Source organism: Drosophila subpulchrella, chromosome 3L (genome assembly GCF_014743375.2).
Source record: "Drosophila subpulchrella strain 33 F10 #4 breed RU33 chromosome 3L, RU_Dsub_v1.1 Primary Assembly, whole genome shotgun sequence".
Classification (NCBI taxonomy): domain Eukaryota; kingdom Metazoa; phylum Arthropoda; class Insecta; order Diptera; family Drosophilidae; genus Drosophila; species Drosophila subpulchrella.
Window position 1 is genome coordinate 13316033 of NC_050612.1, and position 18935 is coordinate 13334967.

The 18935-nt window shown below is 40.3% G+C and overlaps 3 protein-coding genes across 3 annotated transcripts; 1 reads left to right on the forward strand and 2 right to left on the reverse strand.

Moving 5' to 3' along the window:
* The first annotated feature begins 276 nt into the window (after positions 1–276).
* Positions 277–9689, forward strand: LOC119553492 (multiple inositol polyphosphate phosphatase 1). The gene is made up of 6 exons (XM_037863900.1): positions 277–394; positions 7346–7607; positions 8045–8281; positions 8353–8594; positions 8656–8728; positions 8793–9689. Exons 2-6 carry the CDS (start codon positions 7350–7352, stop codon positions 9381–9383), a joined length of 1401 nt encoding a protein of 466 aa, XP_037719828.1. The 5' UTR covers positions 277–394; positions 7346–7349; the 3' UTR covers positions 9384–9689.
* LOC119553493 (cytochrome b-c1 complex subunit 10) lies at positions 5888–6424 on the reverse strand. Its single transcript, XM_037863902.1, has 2 exons — positions 6269–6424; positions 5888–6147 (listed from the first exon to the last, which is right to left on the reverse strand). The coding sequence occupies exons 1-2, from the start codon at positions 6346–6348 to the stop codon at positions 6006–6008; spliced, it is 222 nt and encodes a 73-aa protein (XP_037719830.1). The 5' UTR covers positions 6349–6424; the 3' UTR covers positions 5888–6005.
* Positions 9690–16219: 6530 nt separating the features above from the next.
* On the reverse strand, positions 16220–17349 carry LOC119554184 (fibrous sheath CABYR-binding protein). Its single transcript, XM_037864978.1, has 2 exons — positions 17291–17349; positions 16220–16990 (listed from the first exon to the last, which is right to left on the reverse strand). The coding sequence occupies exons 1-2, from the start codon at positions 17291–17293 to the stop codon at positions 16220–16222; spliced, it is 774 nt and encodes a 257-aa protein (XP_037720906.1). The 5' UTR covers positions 17294–17349.
* Positions 17350–18935: the final 1586 nt, after the last annotated feature.

Below are 18935 nucleotides of genomic sequence, written 5' to 3' on the forward strand. Positions count from 1 at the left end.
ATTAAAATTGTCACTTTGTTTTTTATTTGTACTCATTACTGCGTGCTTGTGTACAGTTTTAGTTATCTTTAGTCGTTATCTTCATCTCACCTGGGGTCTTTCACCCACGCAAACTGTTTACAAACTGTAATCTCTTATCTTCATCTTTATCGGTGTTCACAACCACGTTCCACACGCTGAGGGCATCATCCGGCGTTGACGTCACATTCTGTGGCCCGCTGTTAGCGCTAGCATTTGCTGTTAACTTGGGGAGGCGGTTTCCGCGCGGTTTCATCAGTTCCATTTCAAACGGTGAGCGGTCGCGTCGTTGCGAGCGGTAAAAGTAGCTTGAATCGGTTAAAAAAATTTGCCCAACTTGAATTGTTTAACCAGTGCATTTGAATTACCCAAATAGGTGCGTGTGTGCATATGTGTGTGTGTGTATTATCACAACAAATTATGCTAAATGGCATAATTCCCACAATTTATGATGCATTAACTGACGCAATTTGAATGCGATTCACATAGATTGCGCCAAGAAATTGTCGCGATCATTTTGGCACTGGCAATTACATAGCACTTAATTCAACCACTAGACTGCACTCTATCCATCAGTCCCAGATATTTCCCAGTTGCACCTGCGGTTTGTGTTTATTTTCGTAGTTCTCAGTCGCAGATCTGTGGATGGAACCCGCTTGGGGAACCTGTTCGGCAGTCATCTATAATTGTTGTATAACAAACGGCTAAGCAAATAACGTATTTTTGTTTTGATTTTTATTTGTCTTGTCGATTTCGTGATGAGCTCAGCGAAATAATATAGTATTAAATTGTTACCATTCGACATTTTGCATATGAATGAAAACGGCTGGAAACTTGAGGTGGCCACATTAATCAGTTTTGGGAACGAATTTGTTTTCGCTGGTTTTCTCACTTTTTCAGTCTCCATTTCCACGCAGCGTGTGACTTTATTTTTTATTCGCCCTGAAGAAAACACTAAGAAAAATTTGGGAATGCTGTAAGTAGTTGCAGCTATCGAGTTAAAATAATAATAAAATATTAATACTTTTGATGTGCATTAAATATTATTAGTTTTAATAAATAAAGTTTTAATTATAGTCACTTTGATACATAAGCTTTTACTATGTATTTTTCAATCGACACTAGATTGTATATATAATAGCATATCAATTAGAAATTTCCTAATAACGAAGTTAAAATTAAATAAAAATAATTTGTATATATAAAGTTATAATTATTGTTCTTTTGATACAAACATTTTCACTATCTATTTTCGACACCAGATATATATTTAAAAGCATATCAATGTAAATGGTATTTTTCCCAGTGCAGCGAGCCCTATGAGAGGTTCAAAATCAAATCTTTTTGTGCCTAAATTTGTGGCCAAATCGCGTTTCGTTGGCTGGGCAATCAAATTAGCAGGTGCCAGCCGTCCGCATCAGCTGAGTGATTTAAATGAGCCGAGTGCGTTTTGCACGCGTTTAAAAACGCGCTTAAAATAATTAGTTCTCCGGCGCACGGAGATTAATCCAAGTTCGTGCAATTTAAATGGATAGCAGCACAGAGATAAACAAATTACGCAAACAAATAGTTGACACAAGTGTCTTGTCATGGCTCTTTTGGGGCGACTTTCAACGCCCAACTCCTTGGGGGTATTACCAGATTTATTAGTTGGTCCCCGGGGCACGCGACTCCCGCCTGGACACGCCATTGTATCCCATACCAAAGACCTCTGGGGACACATTAAATATTTAATTTATTTCCAGAGACCCCTACTCACATTCGAATCTCGAATTTCTAGGGCTAAGCCCCTGGAAAATATTCCGAATTCCCATGGGTTTTTACTGTCCGAATATGTTGACGGCTTCAATAGCCGATGCTTTGGGCCACTTGCGGTTACCTGAGGGACGTGGGTGGGTCTCGGCCCATTATGTGGGTCAACTACCAACTACCTGGGCAAACACACAAACATTCGGCCGACAGAGAGGCCTGGAGAACCGGTTTCAGGCCCACGAACATTGACTCTAACTTGTTTTTCCTCTGCGCGTTTTTCTTGCCCGCGATCAGTGGCTCTCGGAAAATTCGGTTGTCGGTTGCCATAGCAGTGTTTTTCCATCTGCCCTTCTGTTGAAATCGATTTAGCCAAATTGCACAAGTTGTAGGTAATGGTTTGGCCCTTCAAGAGGTAAATAAAGAGCGCTTTGTTTGGGATCTACCATCTCAAGATCCTAAACAAATTGAACAAGAAATGGGGTTATTATATTTCTAGTGTTACTTGAAGTTCAAATATTTCATGTAACATCACATGTTTCTTCATAAAATCATATATTTTATGATATAAATCTCAAGCAAATAACCGTATTTTAAATAGGATTAAGAAATTAATAGTGGTATTTATAGTTTTTTTTCCGGCATGTGTTCATCTTTTTTATGACTTCCGGGCGCTTTTCTTTTGCTCTTTGAAAATTCAATTCATTGGTTTTTTAGAAACAATTTTGATGCCTTTTAATCGCTTCATCTAAGTTGCACAACTTTTTATTTACTAAGCTTTTCAATTACGCTGTGTAAATAAGTTTGGATTTTTATAAGCGACTTTTATATTGAGAGAGCTGTAAGCAGACGTTCTCACGATCTGTTATGCCTGAAAATTTCCCCACTCGCCTCAAATAAATTGCTGAATTTGTCAAAAGTTTTTCACTCTTGATACAGTGCCAAAATCATTTTGGCATTCGCCGTTGATCACTTAACCTTAACCGAAACACTTTCCATTCTCCCCTTTTCCTTCCTTGTTTGTTGACGAAAATAGTTTCTGTTGGCAGTCAGCACTTTCCTCGCTTTTTAATGGGCATTATTTAATATATCATTAGAAATGAAGCAATTCTATTCTCGAACGACGTCAGATATTCGGCCTGCCACAGAACTATCCCTATAAATACTTTCGGAAACTCTTTCAAAATTCCAAGATGTCTCGCTGAGGTCAAGCAGGCGGCATATTTTAAAATATCTTCCAACAAAACACAGACCAGACGAGCTCCCATCCATTGGACATGTAATGGGTGGGGTCGCCTTGGGACCTCTGGGGTGATAAATTAAATACTTAATGATTCCAGATAATTTTCGGGTATACCGCTTTCAATTAAAGATTCCGCAAGGCTTAGGAATTATCCGTCTTCCAGAAGAAATTCGATGTCTGCATATTAACTAGATGGTGGCCTTGTCTTTCTTAATATGTATTTATGTATGTCCCAAGACCCAATGTTTTTTATGTTGTGCTCGAAACATGGATGTTCCGGTCGCCCAAGACTGGCCATAAATATGTAATATCTCGGTTCTATGTGGCGTGCATGATATATGCCCCATTATCCGGGGACGTGTCGGGTGTTTAAAGTGAATTGCGCTTGAGCATCATTACGATAATTGGTCGACCTGGCATTCGCCCTCCTCCCGCCACTCATTTGCACACGTTTGCTAATTAATATGCCCAGTAGTCACTCAACTTTGATTTTAGCATTTTATATTTATTTTTTCCTTTTGTCATTTGTTTTTTTTTCGTAAGCCACAACAACATTCGCGGGCAGCTGTGAAAATGCTAAGAAAACGCTCACAAAAATCACCAGCCAGCTGTTTGCGTGTGTAATCAATTAACTTGGCCAGCAATTGATGCAAGTATCCGTATCTGTATCTGCGCACTCACTGCTCCACATCTCTGAATTGTTTCGTAATCGAAATTATTTAATTTCCCTGTAGAAGTTCAACGATCCCAGATCGATCAGTGTGTGCCGGAGAAATCAATTGGTGAAATGATGAATTGGATTTTGGGTCCACTGACAATGACTTTTGTTGCAGACTGCCCAAAATCAAAATAAAAAAACAAATGGGGAATAGAAAAAACACATCAATAAATTAAGCAAAGTGGCAACAGCAGCAAAACAGCAACTGAAAATAAGTTTCTGGTTTTGATTTATGCCATGCTCTAAAAAACCGAAACACACAAATGAAACCGGCACGAGGGCAGATCTTGTAGAAATATAAAAACTAGGAATTTATTGAAAGGAAAAGGGTACACCGAAACAAAAAAGGAATATCTTAAAAAATTCATATAGATTTATAGTTAGTTATAAAAATAGATCTCTTCGAAAACTAAGAATTTCTTGAAAGAAAAATTGGGTGCACCGAAAAATAGGCATATTTAACAAGATCTATAAAAACATATGTAGATTTATAGTTTTTAATCCTTTGAATAGGGATATTTAAACAAAAACTATACAAATAGATCTCTTAGAAATAAAAAAAAAAAAAAAATAGAAACAAATAAGGATCTATGTCATTTTAAATATTATTTAAACTTAATATAAGTGAGGATCTCAATTGATCTTGCAAATCTTAGGCAATTTACTCTATAAATAATCGCATCCAAATAAATAACCTTATTTTTTTGTGTATAATAAAGGGGTGTTGCATATAGATAGACACAATCATGCAAATTAGCCAAATGTCACGCACACTTTTATAGGAAAATTCTAACAAATAGTAAATATTACTCACAGATTAAATTAGTTCCCCAAGTTGGCGAATCTGTTTTACAAACGAGGAGGCGGAGTGGGAGTGGGCTAAAAAGCTGGAGCATTTTGCCTCCCCAGTTCATAAAAGCCAGCTAAGTAAACACGAGATGGCAGCCAAATTGGAATTTTAATTTCGCATTGAGAAAACACAAAACTAGAAAAATGCCGATCGAATGGAATGGGTTGAAAATGCAAACAAAGGAGGGGCATTCAATTGATTAGGGGAGTGCCTAAGGAGGGGGTCTCGGATCTCAGATCTCAGATCGCAGTTCGGATCGCACATACTATACGTATAATATCGAGGAGACTCTGGGATCGCTAGAAAAGTGCAACCAATCCGATGGATGCGATGTGAATGTGAGGCAATTATTTGCACTTGAAAATGCAAAGATGGCTGTGGAGGCAGCAAAATTAGATGCGTGTGTCAGATCGCTTTTTGGCCTTCCGCACATGGGATGTGTAATTGGAAATTTCACAAGCTAATTGCAGCTGTCAATGCTATGCCACTGACGTCACAAATGCACTGAGAGAAAATCTCAATGGAATTTTAGAAATATTAGTAGTCATATATTTTGTTGTATTCAAAAACTATTTAATAATTTTGGAAAGTTTATACACAGTATTTTATTTGTACTTAGTAAAATCAGTGACCGAAAAGTAGTCATTATTTGCGATTCCTTTTTAAATTTGTCTAATTTTTAACTGTTTGTGGCTAAGAGTAGAGTTTTGTTTGATTTCCAATTTGCCTAATTTGTGGACAAGCGAAAAAATGAGTGTTATTTTTTATACATTTATACGTAAAATTCACAGTGGTCTTGTAAAAAATAATTACAAATAATAATCATTTGCGGCTTTTGCTTGAATATAATTTTCAAATCCTAATCAGTTTTCAATGAAACTGATTTGTTTTTTTTGGTTTACTTTAAAATTCTGTTTTAGAAAATATCTATATTTGCTATTATTTTTTTTTATTATTTTTTTCAGTATTGTAGGATCACATATCGATTATATTTATTTATTTTCCATATCATTCATGCAACAGGTTGCCCAACTGCATTTACCAGCGATCGATGGGGGCGATGTTGTAAACAAAAAACCCCCCAAATTTGTTTCCAAGTTTCCGAGTTGTAGTATTTGGGATTAAGGGGCTTTTTGGGGGATTTTCGGATCATCTATTTCTGGTGCTGTGGCAACAATTTATTTGTTGATCTTTCGGCTTGTGTTTTGACTGGCAGGAGCATTTATTTATTTTGGAAGCGTGTTCCACCAAATGCATTTCCGAAATATAAGCAACATTAACCGCAAAAGGCAAATGTACATTGAAAATATTGAATGCCAGTAAAAGCGTTTATTTGAATTATTTCCGAGGGAAAGGCACGATCTTCAAAAGTCTGATTTTGTTCAACCACAGAGACTAAAAATAAGTGAAGCGGCAGCACTCATCTCCTATTTCTTCTTTTTCTTCGGATCTTCGGGTTTGGGAAACTTGGTGTTATATAGGGGAATCCATCCGGCAATTACTTTCCAATCGGTATAGTAAACAACAGCCAAGGCTGCAGCCAGTCCAAAGGTGGCAGCTGATGGCACACTGTGGACATAAGGAAATATAGTGCTTTTTTAGTCAGGCTGGCAACTCTGCTTAGGATGCAACCCTGGCCAACTTTTGTCCTTCAGTGGGTGCTGTACTTTTGCTTTTATTTCACACTTACAAGGCTAAGGCCAATGCTTTTTGGTTTTCCGAAGGCTTGTGCTTGCACCATAGACCGCACACTTTCTTTTTCAAACTCATTTTGATTTTTATGTTCTGAAAGAAACTCCCTTTTGGAATTGAATTTTAGAAGTAAATAGACGGGCAAGCTTGTCACTCAAAATTCGGGTTCAACCAATTTCATCTTGTGTTACATGCTGTTAATGAGCTATTGTAACCTCATCGAAATTCCCTGGGTTGATTAATCAACTTCGGATGCGGGCCCCTAAAATTGAAACATTACAATCTTTTATGAGCAATCTATGAGCAATCCCAACTTGTTGGCCTGACCTAATTGGGGAGGGAGTGTGAAGGTGGGGACAAGGGTTAGAAGTTGGAGGTCGCTTGATGGACGTGGGTTGATGACTAAAAGCCACGTGGAGGACTAGAACTGCAGCAATTTGTCAGCGGGGCCAAGCGAAAATCATTAGCCTAATTTTCAGGCCCAGAGTTAGGTTAGTTTTTCGCGGCGGTTCAGAGCACTCAGAAAAATAAGGGTTAACTTCTGGAAAAATGTAGAAAAATGTACTTAGCATATGTCGTACGGATCTCAAATTTGGTATAAAAGAAAAAAGCATTTATAATTTTAAAAGCTTGGTATAAGTTCTAGTAAGTTTAGGCTAAAAATCCATATATTTATACTCTAATTTGTTATATATTTATTTGGAACCTAAAGTTCAAAGGGTTGGTTTTTTCCGAGTGTGGGTGCGTGTGTTCTGGCATTTCCTCCGAACTCCGACTGGATTTCCATTCGATTCGATTCTGTGGGGCCCCTCCCAGATTGTCTTGCCAAGCTCCTTGCCAGACGCCAGCGAAGCAATTTAAATGCCACACCTTCCACTGTCTGAGTTGGGTGGTTTCCAGGTGGCCTCCTCATATGACACTCGTCGTGTCCATTAGGGCAGCCACGGCCAGTTGGACAGGACGACAGTTCAAGGATGTGCGCCCGACCGAAGGCTGGGCCACTTAATGTTCGAACAACCCTTTCTCCGCCCCCCATCTGACAATCTCCACTTTCTTTCCATCTGAATTTCCCCAGAGCCATGCGCCTGCTGATTTTCCTGCTGCTGCCACTGGTGGCCATCGCCCAAGACGATGACTACTGCTTCAGCAAGGACACCTCCCGGCTCCAGACCCGCCAGTTCTCCTCGAAGACCGCCTACCAGATCGTCAAGGGCTCGGACATCGAAAGAGAGTACAAGGTATCGGAGTGCCAGCCCCAGAAGATATGGATCTTCCACAGGCACGGCACTCGGCTGCCCAAGGCGAGCATGATCAACAAGGCGCCCCGGGTGGGAGAGGTGAGTCCTTTCTAAGGATACTACTAATATTATAATACTATTATTCGAATCTGCTATTGTTACAGGGGGTACGTGTACATTGTACATTTCTTGTCTGTATTTAACAGTATTAGATTCCTAGATTTTATAATTATATATAACAAATATACCAAAAAATGTTTCTAAAAGATTCCCTTTGATCTTAAAATATCTCGTTTATTGCAAGGCAGCAATTCATTACTAGACAAGCTGCTCATTTAGGAAGTGGTTTTCGAGTATTACAAACAAATATGAGCTATTGCTGTTTAGTTTTACGACGTTACATTTCCAATGAACATATCATTTGTATTCAAGACAAGTAATAGTAATTTATTCTTGAATATTAGAGGGCTACTGTTTATTGTGTTTACCAATATAATTTTATGAAATAATCATAAAAATTTTTCCATAATATTTAGCTGCGCGATATCATTGTGAATAACTATCAAGTGGCCAAGTCCAAGCCGGAAACGGATGAGCTGTGCCAGACGGACCTCGTTGCCATCAAGTTTTGGAAGTGGAACAGCAGCATAACGCCTGACATGGAGGAGTACCTCACGGCCCAGGGTTACGAGGATCTCAGGGGCACGGCCAAGGTGTATCAGCGTTTCTACCCCAGTGTACTGCCACCCACTTTCAATGATACCTATTACCAGGTGGGTTCTATTACGATACACATATATGTTATACATCTTAAGTTGCATTGTTTCCAATCAATCTCCCTCAGTTCCGTCACACGGACACCCAGCGCACCACGGAAAGTTTCAAGGCCTTCGCCGAGGGCCTCTTTGGATCTCAGAATAATGCCCATCCGGTTGAGATTCCCAAGGAGGATCTGCTGCTTCGTCCCTATGACTATTGTCCTTCCTTCAAGGATGTGAACTACAAGGGCGAGGGTTCCGAGTACCAGAAGTTCCATCAGTCCAAACTGTATAACGACACCTTGGCGGCCATCTCCACTCGATTGGGGTATGTTTATTATAATATCTTTAAAGAATCTTTAAGCAAAACCCCCTTTGTTCGCTCGCAGTTTTCTGTATACCTTGAGTGAGGATGATATCAAGCTGATGTACGATATGTGCCGTTACGAACAGGCGTGGAATGTGAGTATATTCTGGAAGAACTCATGTTTTATAGGTTAAAGAATTGTTAATTAATAACCCACAGGTGGATCGGAATAGCGTTTGGTGCGGCGCCTTCCTGCCTGAGCAGATAACAGTCTTCGAGTACCTGGAAGATCTGAAGTACTACTATGGATCGGGCTATGGGTTCCCCGAAAATGCGCACCTGAACTGCCGCCTTGTACAGGATATGCTCACCCACCTGAGCAGCCAGGTGTCGCCTCATGTGGTGGCTCACTTTGGCCACTCCACGGGTCTCCTGACCCTGCTCACTGCCCTGGGACTCCAGAAGGACGACATAAAACTGAGGGCCGATAACTACGATAGCTTGACCAGTCGTCGCTGGAAGACCAGCCTGATCGATCCGTTTGCCAGTAATTTCGTGGCAGTGAAGTACGATTGCCCCGGGAGTCTGGATCCCGAGAAGGTGATGTTCCTCCTCAACCAGCAGACCGTCCAGCTGGACTGGTGCAACGTGGGCCTGTGCAAGTGGTCCGATGTCCTGGAGAAGTACAAGGCCATTTCGGAGGCGGACTGCGGGGAATACTTCTGCCGGGCGGGCGGAGCTCCGTCGCTGCGATCCGGAATGTCTGGACTCCTGGCCATCCTGGCCTTTGTGGCCTACTTAATGCACTAACTTTCGATAGGAATAGTTCTTAATTCGTAATGTACAAAACAAAGTTCGTACCAAATGGAGGGCCGCCTCACCTCGACGGCGGATGTCAGTCAAGTATTTTTCGATTTAGATTTTCTACTTTTAATCCAGCAAAAAGCACAAAACCTCTCACACAGTCGAAAAACAACAACACAACACAAGAACCACCCACACCCAGACACGGAAATATTCAACTTAACGGTTTTTCTAAACGCTTAACGAACGTTGACGGCGCTGCAGTCAGAAATAGCTTTATATTAACTAAATAAAATGAGTATTTAAAATGTGCTTTCGGTTTGAATTTTACTGAGTTGGCGCCAGAAAAACTGCTTGCTGTCAAGTTAACTGCTTGTTGTCAAGCCAAGCAGTTTGTAAAATAAATGTAAAATATAAGCGGCGAATTTGAACGAGAAACGGCGAATTCAAACGAATTCATAATTTGAAAAAAAAAACCTTTGGCAAGGACACGCAAATTCTTCAGAACAAGTGGAATCAATATGAACCATTGCATTAATTGTTCTTAAAATAAATAGCAAGATTTATTATTATAAAAAAAGAAGAGAAACTTTTATAACTTTTGATAGGCTCATTGATTTCACTGTTTAAAAGAAACAATAAGTCCGCCAAATTCTTAGAAATATCGTGAGTTTGTACCTTTTTAAGAGAAAAATTCTTCTTGATCAGGCGACTATATATGTATGTATTCTGTTTTGAAACAAATGGGTTAGCTGAACAAGTTTGAGAAAACTGCCCAGAAGATTTACAAAAATTTTGGATGGGGAGATAAAAACCTAATTGCGATTTTTATATTTATTCCGCAACATGAAAACGTATCTTTTGATATATCTTCTGTTAGGTGGTAGGTCAATATATAATTTGATTAAGCCATTTTTGACATTGGAAAGTCATACAAATAAGTGTAGTTTTAAATTTATGGAGAGTTTATTTATTTAATCCATTGATTAGTCTTAGATGAAGCTCTATAGCCGATAAATTACTAATCTCTCAGTAAGTCGCGGTACTCACAAGTCGAACTTCCCCGGCTTAGGACATGGATGAAATTCGAAATTAATTACATTTCCTGGGCACAATCAGTACGGCATCTACGACCACTGTGTCTGGCCTGGAGGAGAATCCCCCATCCTCCATTGGAGAAAGCCAGCTTTGACAAATCCTTTTTGGGTGTGAAAAGCGTAGGCCCTGTTTAAAGTGCCACAGTCCCCGCTCCCCGTTTTTTTCCACCGACTGCCACTGTTTCAGAGTTTTCGAAGTGGAATGAGGGCGACAATGGGCGGGGCAGGTCGACTGGTATGTAGCGTCACGTGTTTCCTGTTAAATGCTCTAATGATGGGTATTAGGCCAGACTAAGTGCCACTCATAAGTGCCGCACACGCACCTGACTCTCCTAAAATCCTGGTCCTCGATTTTCCTGGTCCTGGATTCTGGCCGCCTGCGAATCGGAATCCAAAACCGACTTTGTGACCTGCCTCCCGCCTTTGACATCGAAATTTACGCAATATGCGTTTTTTATTTCGCTCACTCACATTTGCGCCTTCGACCCACTGTCTTTTGGTCCTTTGGGCGTTGTCACGCCTGTCGGACTGACGGCTTTTTACCCCGCCCACCTGCGAGGTCCTGCCAAAATCAACGCCCACTTTCCGCCCCAGCTAGTTGAGTGTCCTTGTAGTTCACCTACAGACCGAGAGGGCTGCGTACGTGTTTTTATGCCACTTTCGTACCTCCAACTCCAAAGTCAAAGGTTGATATCTAGCGTAAATGTCTATTTTTCATTAGTTTAATACCCACTGGAAAATCCGAAAAATTACTTTAAAGACAAGCTCATCCATAAATAATGTGTTTCAGCTTGATGTGCTTAAGGTTTTCAGCCCTAAAAAAACATATAATAGTTAGATGTGATATCAAGCGGTTGAACTGAAAATATTCCTATAAAATGCTGATACATATTCTTTAAAGTAAATTTATATTTTTAAATATTCACAAACTCTCTACCGATTCAAGTCAATTTAAGTAACGGAGAGGAAGAAAATTATATTTTTAAATTCAGGGCACCACTCATTCCGCGTCATTTAGTATTCATTTGTTCGACATAATTATTAAATAATATTAAATCCGACTGACAATGGAGCGGAGGAGATTAAATGGCAGCAAAATCCAGGTTGCATCGAGATGAGTGCATAAGCCAGAAATATTACACAAACAAAAATATTTACTCAGGAATGTTTATACCTTTAACCAGTACGTTTTTTGTAGACTTTTTGTGTGTAAAGCAAACACTTTGACTTAATTAAAATGGCCAAGCCAAACAAAAACTACAAAAAAGTAGGCAAACAAAGAAGAAAATTGCTTTGATAACGACCCAAAATGAACTCTCTCTCAGCTGCACAAAATCCAAACTAAAATTACAAGAATTTTTGTGGTCAGGCTATTAATTTTCTAACGCAAAAGTCGAGAGTAAGGCATACATACACATATACACACGGGTGTGTGGATTTCCAGTGCGTGTGTGGAAAATGAAAATGAAAAGTTGCAGTGAAAAATGATTACCAGCAGTGTTGACATCGTTTTCATCAGAAATTTTCCCCACAGATGAGCTTCACCTGCATATGTGGCAATAATCAAGTTACCCAAGGCTTCAAGTCAGTGCTTTAATATCCTTACCATTTTATTTGAGTTTGTTTAAGTAATAAATACAAATAACATTATATAGATTTCTAAATTTAATATGAATATATTTTAATGAAGGTAGAAAACATAAAATATGATATAACTAATATGATATTCCTAAAATAAACTATAGATGTTTAAATTAATAAAACAAACACAGTGAGTAAAAATCATAGCTCAATATGTTTTAAAAACGTAAGATATCTTTGGACTTACTACGTTTTTATCAGCGCTTAAATAAGATAAAATAAGATAAGTAACAAAAAAAGATACCGTCTTGTAGGGCAAAATGTGAAGAATGCACTTACATAAGGCTTGGAAAGCACTTGAAATGCGTCCTTTTTGAAGTGAAACCAGTGGAAAAGTCTCTTATTAGTGCTGTGCAAATGTGGTGTTCATAGCTGCAAGTTGACCAACTGTGCAATTTGAGGCGATGGTTAGCCATTAAATGTTATCCAGGCACTTCTTGCTACCCTGCTGAGCAGAGGAGCACCGGAGCAGAGGCCCGGGGCGAGAGCAGGACTAGCAAACAAGGCCTAATAATTAACCAATTACCTGCCCCACTTCAAAGCTGCTGGCTTGGATATCCTGCTCCTCGGGTTACACACTCCATCACCCACTCTCTGAATACTGGAAACCCTTTTAGGCCCTTTGGTTCGACGCTTACACGAGGCGAATTGCCTGTTGCTGCTGGTCGGAATCTGACCAGAGGCCACAAAACTTTCATCTCCAGCTGCGGACAGATGGAGCAAAACTCAGAATTGCTTATTCATAGCTCACTGACACACAAATGAGTGACCATTAACGAGTTCTCGATGGATGTTTGGGTCCGGCTAGGAATAGTAGAGACCCTGTCGTGGACAGCAAGGATTAACCCGGATCAAATGTTGCTCAAAGAGTAGCAAATGAGATAAGCTCCACTGAGTTTCCGCTTGAGTGGGTCTTAAATGTTTTAAGCAATCTACGTTAAAAAAAATAATTGTACAGGGTCATCTCAAAACTATTATAGAAGTACGTAATTCGGTATATGAAAATTCAGCGCCGTTCTATGCGATTCTCAAAAATATTACCTAAGCTTACTTAATTGGTTGCCAATAAATACCTTCTTAATGAATTTATTACCAATTTATTTTCTTATTTAATTCATTTGCATGCTAAATTTATTAATACAGTACACGTTCACCGCCATCTGCCCTAAATTATATACAATTAATACTAAAACGTGAACAAATTGGGCTCATAAATTTGGCAGCCTACAAAAAGTTGACAGAAGTAGACATTTCATTTGAATTTTATTTTTAGCACTTAATTAGCGGGAGACATTGATTAAGGGCGAATGTGGTACTCCGAAACCGAACAACCCACCGCTGTGAAACACTTGGAAACCTCCTGCGGAACGTCACATCCTTCGGTTAAGGATGCCACCTCGACGACCGTTAAACGCGGCACTTGACAGCCGACCGTCTGTGTGAAAGTATCTCGTATCCCGGCATCCTTTGTTTTTTTACACTCTCCGCTCGAAAGACAAAGCGTGTATGAAATGTGCACCGCAGGGAGGGAATGGGAAGGAGTATGAAAGGACATCAAAAAAGGAATATCCTGCATACGCAGTCCGCAGTGAAATGAATTTTTTCTGCCATTTACGAGCTCAACTCGAATGGCCTGCAGTGATTTCAGCCCTTGCCTGCCGCACATACTCCGTGTTATCTGTCAGAAAGCGCTGTAATGCACAAATTAAATTTATAAATATGCATAATAATTTTTAATAACATTTCACAGGGCGAGACTGTCACTTGCAGCGCTGGCTTTGTGCCAGTGAAATTGACTACCCGAGGCAATTTGATTTATCCCAGGTTAAGGTGTGGAATACCGAATGGGAGGTAATGTTAAAGGTTGTTCGAAGTTTATCTCAGCTGCAGATTTTGCTGCTTTAGCTCGGCTTAAAATATATATCAAATGTCATAGAAATTGGTTGTCATAAAGATAACTTCCTAAAATTAATCATCGGAATGTATTTTGGCAATCTATTTTCTCTCTTCTGGTTTTCTATCAAATTGTTACCCTCTAAAATACAATTCATTTTATATTTACTAGGAACACTATTAATTTGGAACTCAGCTTTATAAACTACACTTCTATTATTATAATATCTTTGCATCAACGGTTACCAAATTTAGCACCGTTCTATGCGATTCTCATAACAGCAGCTAAGCAGGAGCTTCTAGTAGTTACTGTCAATATTATTTACTTGTTGATATTTCGTAGACATGAATATCATGGTATACGGTACTGTTGACCTAATCGATGGGTAGAAAAAAGCCGTCATCCTTCCGGAATATGTGGCAAATCGTTTTCACAAATATGTTTGCCTTTTCGTTAAGCAGCATCGCCCATCACTGGCGTCACTTTAGCCCAAACATACTGGAGTGCCCACACCACTTGTCCTGCGTGTCCCTACTTGATGGTTTTGTTATTCCTTCTGACAAACACACAAATGTCCTTCCGGGCGGGCACTCAGAACGATTGTAGCCGCTTGTTGCTGGGCTTGTTGCTCCTGCTGGCAGATTCCTGACTCCTGATCCCTGATTCTGGGCCGCTGTCCTCCCAATTTAATATGCAATAAGCGGGCTGTCACAGGCAGCTCGGTCCAAGCCGTTCATTCTCGTTTTCGATTCCCCCGGGGGGCCTTTCGGACCTAAAATAAACATGCGAAAATGTTGGTACGCTTTTCGGGCTTATCATATTTGGACAGATGTTGGAGTGTAATTGAGATTCCTTTCGAACCAATTGCGCAGCGAAAAGTGCAGAGATTTTAATTGAATTTCGCACAATTGATTTCATAATTTAACAGAGAAGATTGAAGAAGAATGATGAACGTGATGGCGGAATCGGGAAATTGGCCAGCGAAGAGTGAGTGTGTAAAAATGACGAGCTGGTCATTATCTGTGCTTTCCCCTTGCTGCTTTCCCCGTCAGTCAAAGTAATTTAACTTGAGTGAGCACTTAATGCTGCTCCTCTTGCGGAAGATTTTCCGGAACCCATTCCTTTTACCATTTCCATTGAGTTGAGTTAACGCGCAAGTGCATTAATTAAGATCCAAAGGCGTCCATGGCGACCCAGTGGGTTGTGGGAAGTGGGCGTGCCAGGATGCGGGCTGAACGTGAATATAAAATCCTGAAATGATTTTCATATCGAAGGGCTTCAAAGGGGAGCAAAAGGAGCAGATGCCAGCAGGCATTGGGCATAAATTCAGCTAATTGGTTACTCGCATATGAAAGCGCTTTTATTGACACTAAACAAGGCTCAAATGTACAACGTAAGCCAACTCTGACTGCGGAGCTGAAAGCCACTCGGGGCGTGTACGTAATGTTATGTTTGCTTTGGGACAGGTAGATTGACTACCTTATTGGCTTTAATTATATAAATACATAAGGCTTTGCAACTATTCTGGGAATTTCTTAATCAAGGCTTTGGCAGGGATTTATTGGCTCATTGGCGGGGCAACAGTGCATATAAGCTTAAAATAAGAGGTTATAAGAGGTTAGTTATAAGTATAATAAATACAAATGTGCATATTTCATTATGTTGGAGAAAAGTAATTTTAAAGGTAGAAAGTATTTTGCTGTAAAATACATATAAGTCTTACTCACCATTCTCTACTTTTTTTTGCTTATTTTAATCCGCATTAATTTGCTGCATCATTGCGTACTTAATTTGCATACATAATAAATTAATTAGGCGTAAACAATTTGCAAGGAATTTACAGTTTTTTACTGCGCTTAAAAGTCAGGTAAGTCAGGTAAAAAACAGAAACAGTTTATAGATATTTGCAAGCTTAGTGCACTTAAAAAAAGAGATTTTGTTCAACTTACAAAAAACAAATGGAATTTAACAATAATTAAAGATTTTCAACTATTGGGAAATAAGTGAAGAAACATTTTCACTAGAACAAAAAACGTGAAAACTCTGAACACTTCCATATATAAATTGGGTAAGTTTGTCCCCTTCCTTACTTCAAAATCATTTCAGTGTACTGTTCAAAAATTCAATTTTATTAAGACCAATTAAAAAACATCAACAACAATCAAGAGGGGGAAAAGAAACGTGAGCAAATCGCTGGCAAACTGAGAAATTTAAAATCTGTAGCGCCTGATGGCGCGGTACTGGTAGCCATCGCTGGTCAGGACGGCACTCTCGCCCCCGGCAGGACCCTCCACGATGACCTCCTCGCCGCCGAGTGGCGGCAGATACTCGGCAGCAGCCTCCCTCAGCTCGGCGGGCACCTGGGCCGGCTGTTGGTAGTGGTAGCCATCCTGCAGCAGTTGTCCGGAGACAGTGGGCACATCCACCACACGGACATCGGCTGGCTCCTCGGGAGCAGGTGCTACAGCCTCGGTGGTTTCCTCAACCACTGGAGCCGCTTCGGTGGGCGGGAGGTACTCCCGATTGACCTTGGGCTCGGCGGCGGACACCACCTCCTCGGTGTCATCGGCGGGAGGAGCTGCAGCAGGAGCAGCGGGAGCAGCAGGAGCCTCCTGGGCTGGCGGCAAGTAGGACTTGCTGGGCGGCAGATACTGCCTGGCTGGCTGCAAATGGGAGACATCCCGGCGGTTGCGATGGCGCAGCTTGAGGCGACGCACCGTGCGATACTCGTAGCCCTCATCCCCCAGGACGGTGCCCTCGGGATCGGCCTCCAGAGCAGCCGGTTCGGCCTGGAGCTCAGCCTCCGAGGGTTCGACATTCAGGAGGGCAGCCTCGGTGATCGCGGGAGGAAGGTATTCCACGGCAGAGGGTTCCACCAGCTCGGAGACATCGCGGCGCAGGCGGGACTCCAGCTGAGGAGCACCCAGAGCCACACTGGCCACAGCGGAGAGGGTAAGGACACCACCAAGCGAGAAGATTTTCTGAAAAATAAATAAGGATAGATATTAAAATTATAGAATTTTTAATGGATTTGTTCTGTTATTTATTTTTAGAAATTTTTTTATTCAAAAACTCTATTTTAAATATTAATATTATACGTTTTTTTATATAAGCCCAAAGCTTCTTAAATGGATTTGTTCTATGTTATCTCTTATTATTTTTATTTTGATTATTAAACAAACTCTATTTTCTTTAAATTCCAAATGTCCAAGTTAAGTTTTTTATTTATTTTCTGCTTTCAATTAATCCTTTTGCAAAAGTCCCAGTCCTAGAGGACTTACCATTTTTCAAGTTTGCTTTTTTTTGGGTTCACGATTTGCGTCTTGCAATTGAAAGTTGCCTGAGCTGATTGATGATTTGCCAACGGCCAGCTGCTCAATTTATAGCCAAAAAGCGAGTACGGCCATAATTAGAGAAACAAAACGAGAAAAAAGGCAGAAACAAATGGAGGCACTTCAGCAGTGAAGTGCTCTTCTTGGGGCTTCGCCTTGCTTCAGTTTGCTTCAGTTTTGCTTCAGTTTCGCTTTGGGCAATGTCAAGTGGCCCAGCTTTTGGCCCTCGCTCGGCGGCTTGACCTTTCAGCACTCTTTTACTTTTTTATTTCACTTACTTTTATAACGTTTTTTGTCTAGCTCGTAATATATATTTTTTTGAGGTGTTAATTTGCCTGCCTGTCGAAATCTACGGAAGTACTCTTCGAGGGCTCTTCAAATTCACTCAGTTAGGGTTCTGTTCTGCCTTGCTCTTGGTTTCTGGCAGCTTTTTCCCATAGCTAATTGCGTGCCCATGAATAATTAACATAATTTAAATGCGTATTACATGGGCAATATAAAACCCCAGCCATGTCACAGCCAATGAAATTGTCATCAGAACTTGTTGCGGAAATTATTTATTGATTGCGTTTTCCCCCATGTGTTTGCCTTTTGTTAACCAAACACTGAGGGTCATTAAATAGTCATAAGCATAATTGCACATATCACATTTTATAAACTCAATTGCGGTCCTTTGGGTGGAAAAAGTTTGATTGTTCTATGAACCCTCTTGGTTTTGGGAGGTTTTTGCTTTTACCTTTGTTATCGTTGATTAAATAAAAGCCAAGTTATTACTATCGTATATATAATTTATTTATTTACTTAGCCCCGGGCTTGTATTTTTTTAAACATTTACTTATAACATTGCCAGGATATTTTGTATCTTTATAAGTCTAATTAAAGTTCTATTAAAACACCATAATTTTCATTGAAACCATTTTCCCCCTTTTTTCCAACCAAATATAATCCTGATTTTTGGAAGCCCTTCTTTTTGAAGTACGTTTCCAGGGGTTTCTTTTTATTTACCCACCACATGTGTAAACGAATTTCGGCAACCTGTCTGCTAAGAATAAATTGGCCCTGTTTAGCTTTTCGTTTAATTTTTCCGGTGGCATTTAATGAATTGTTAATGAGCGGGTGAACCCCACGACCTACCATATAAAGAGGGTGGCAAGGGATTTGTACTCCCTGCTGGGGATAAGCCCGAACACCTCCTTTTCATTCCCTTCCTTTTTCATACGGCACATAAATCATTCCCTGGTTGTCGGCCTAAAAGGCGGCAACAATTTCCGCTGGCTCTTTAAGTTTCCCGCCACAAGGCAATAATTCTTCTCATTCCGCTCTATAAAGAGGGGGCCCAACTTGTTGCTTAGCCAAGTTTAAAGTGTCGGGGGAGGCGTCTTCCACTGCCACCACCACATTTCTCGCCCAGCTTCTTTGCATAAAAGCCACTCATGTGTAATATTTTATGTTCGCAAGATGGGGAAGGACTAGGTAGATATCTGCCGCCTTTTTTCTCGCCCTGTGAGGGGAATAATTTATAGCGCAAACCAGCAAAAAGAACAGGCAGATGGCATATAGGATATGTTCAGTCATAAATTGTCCGGGCCTCATT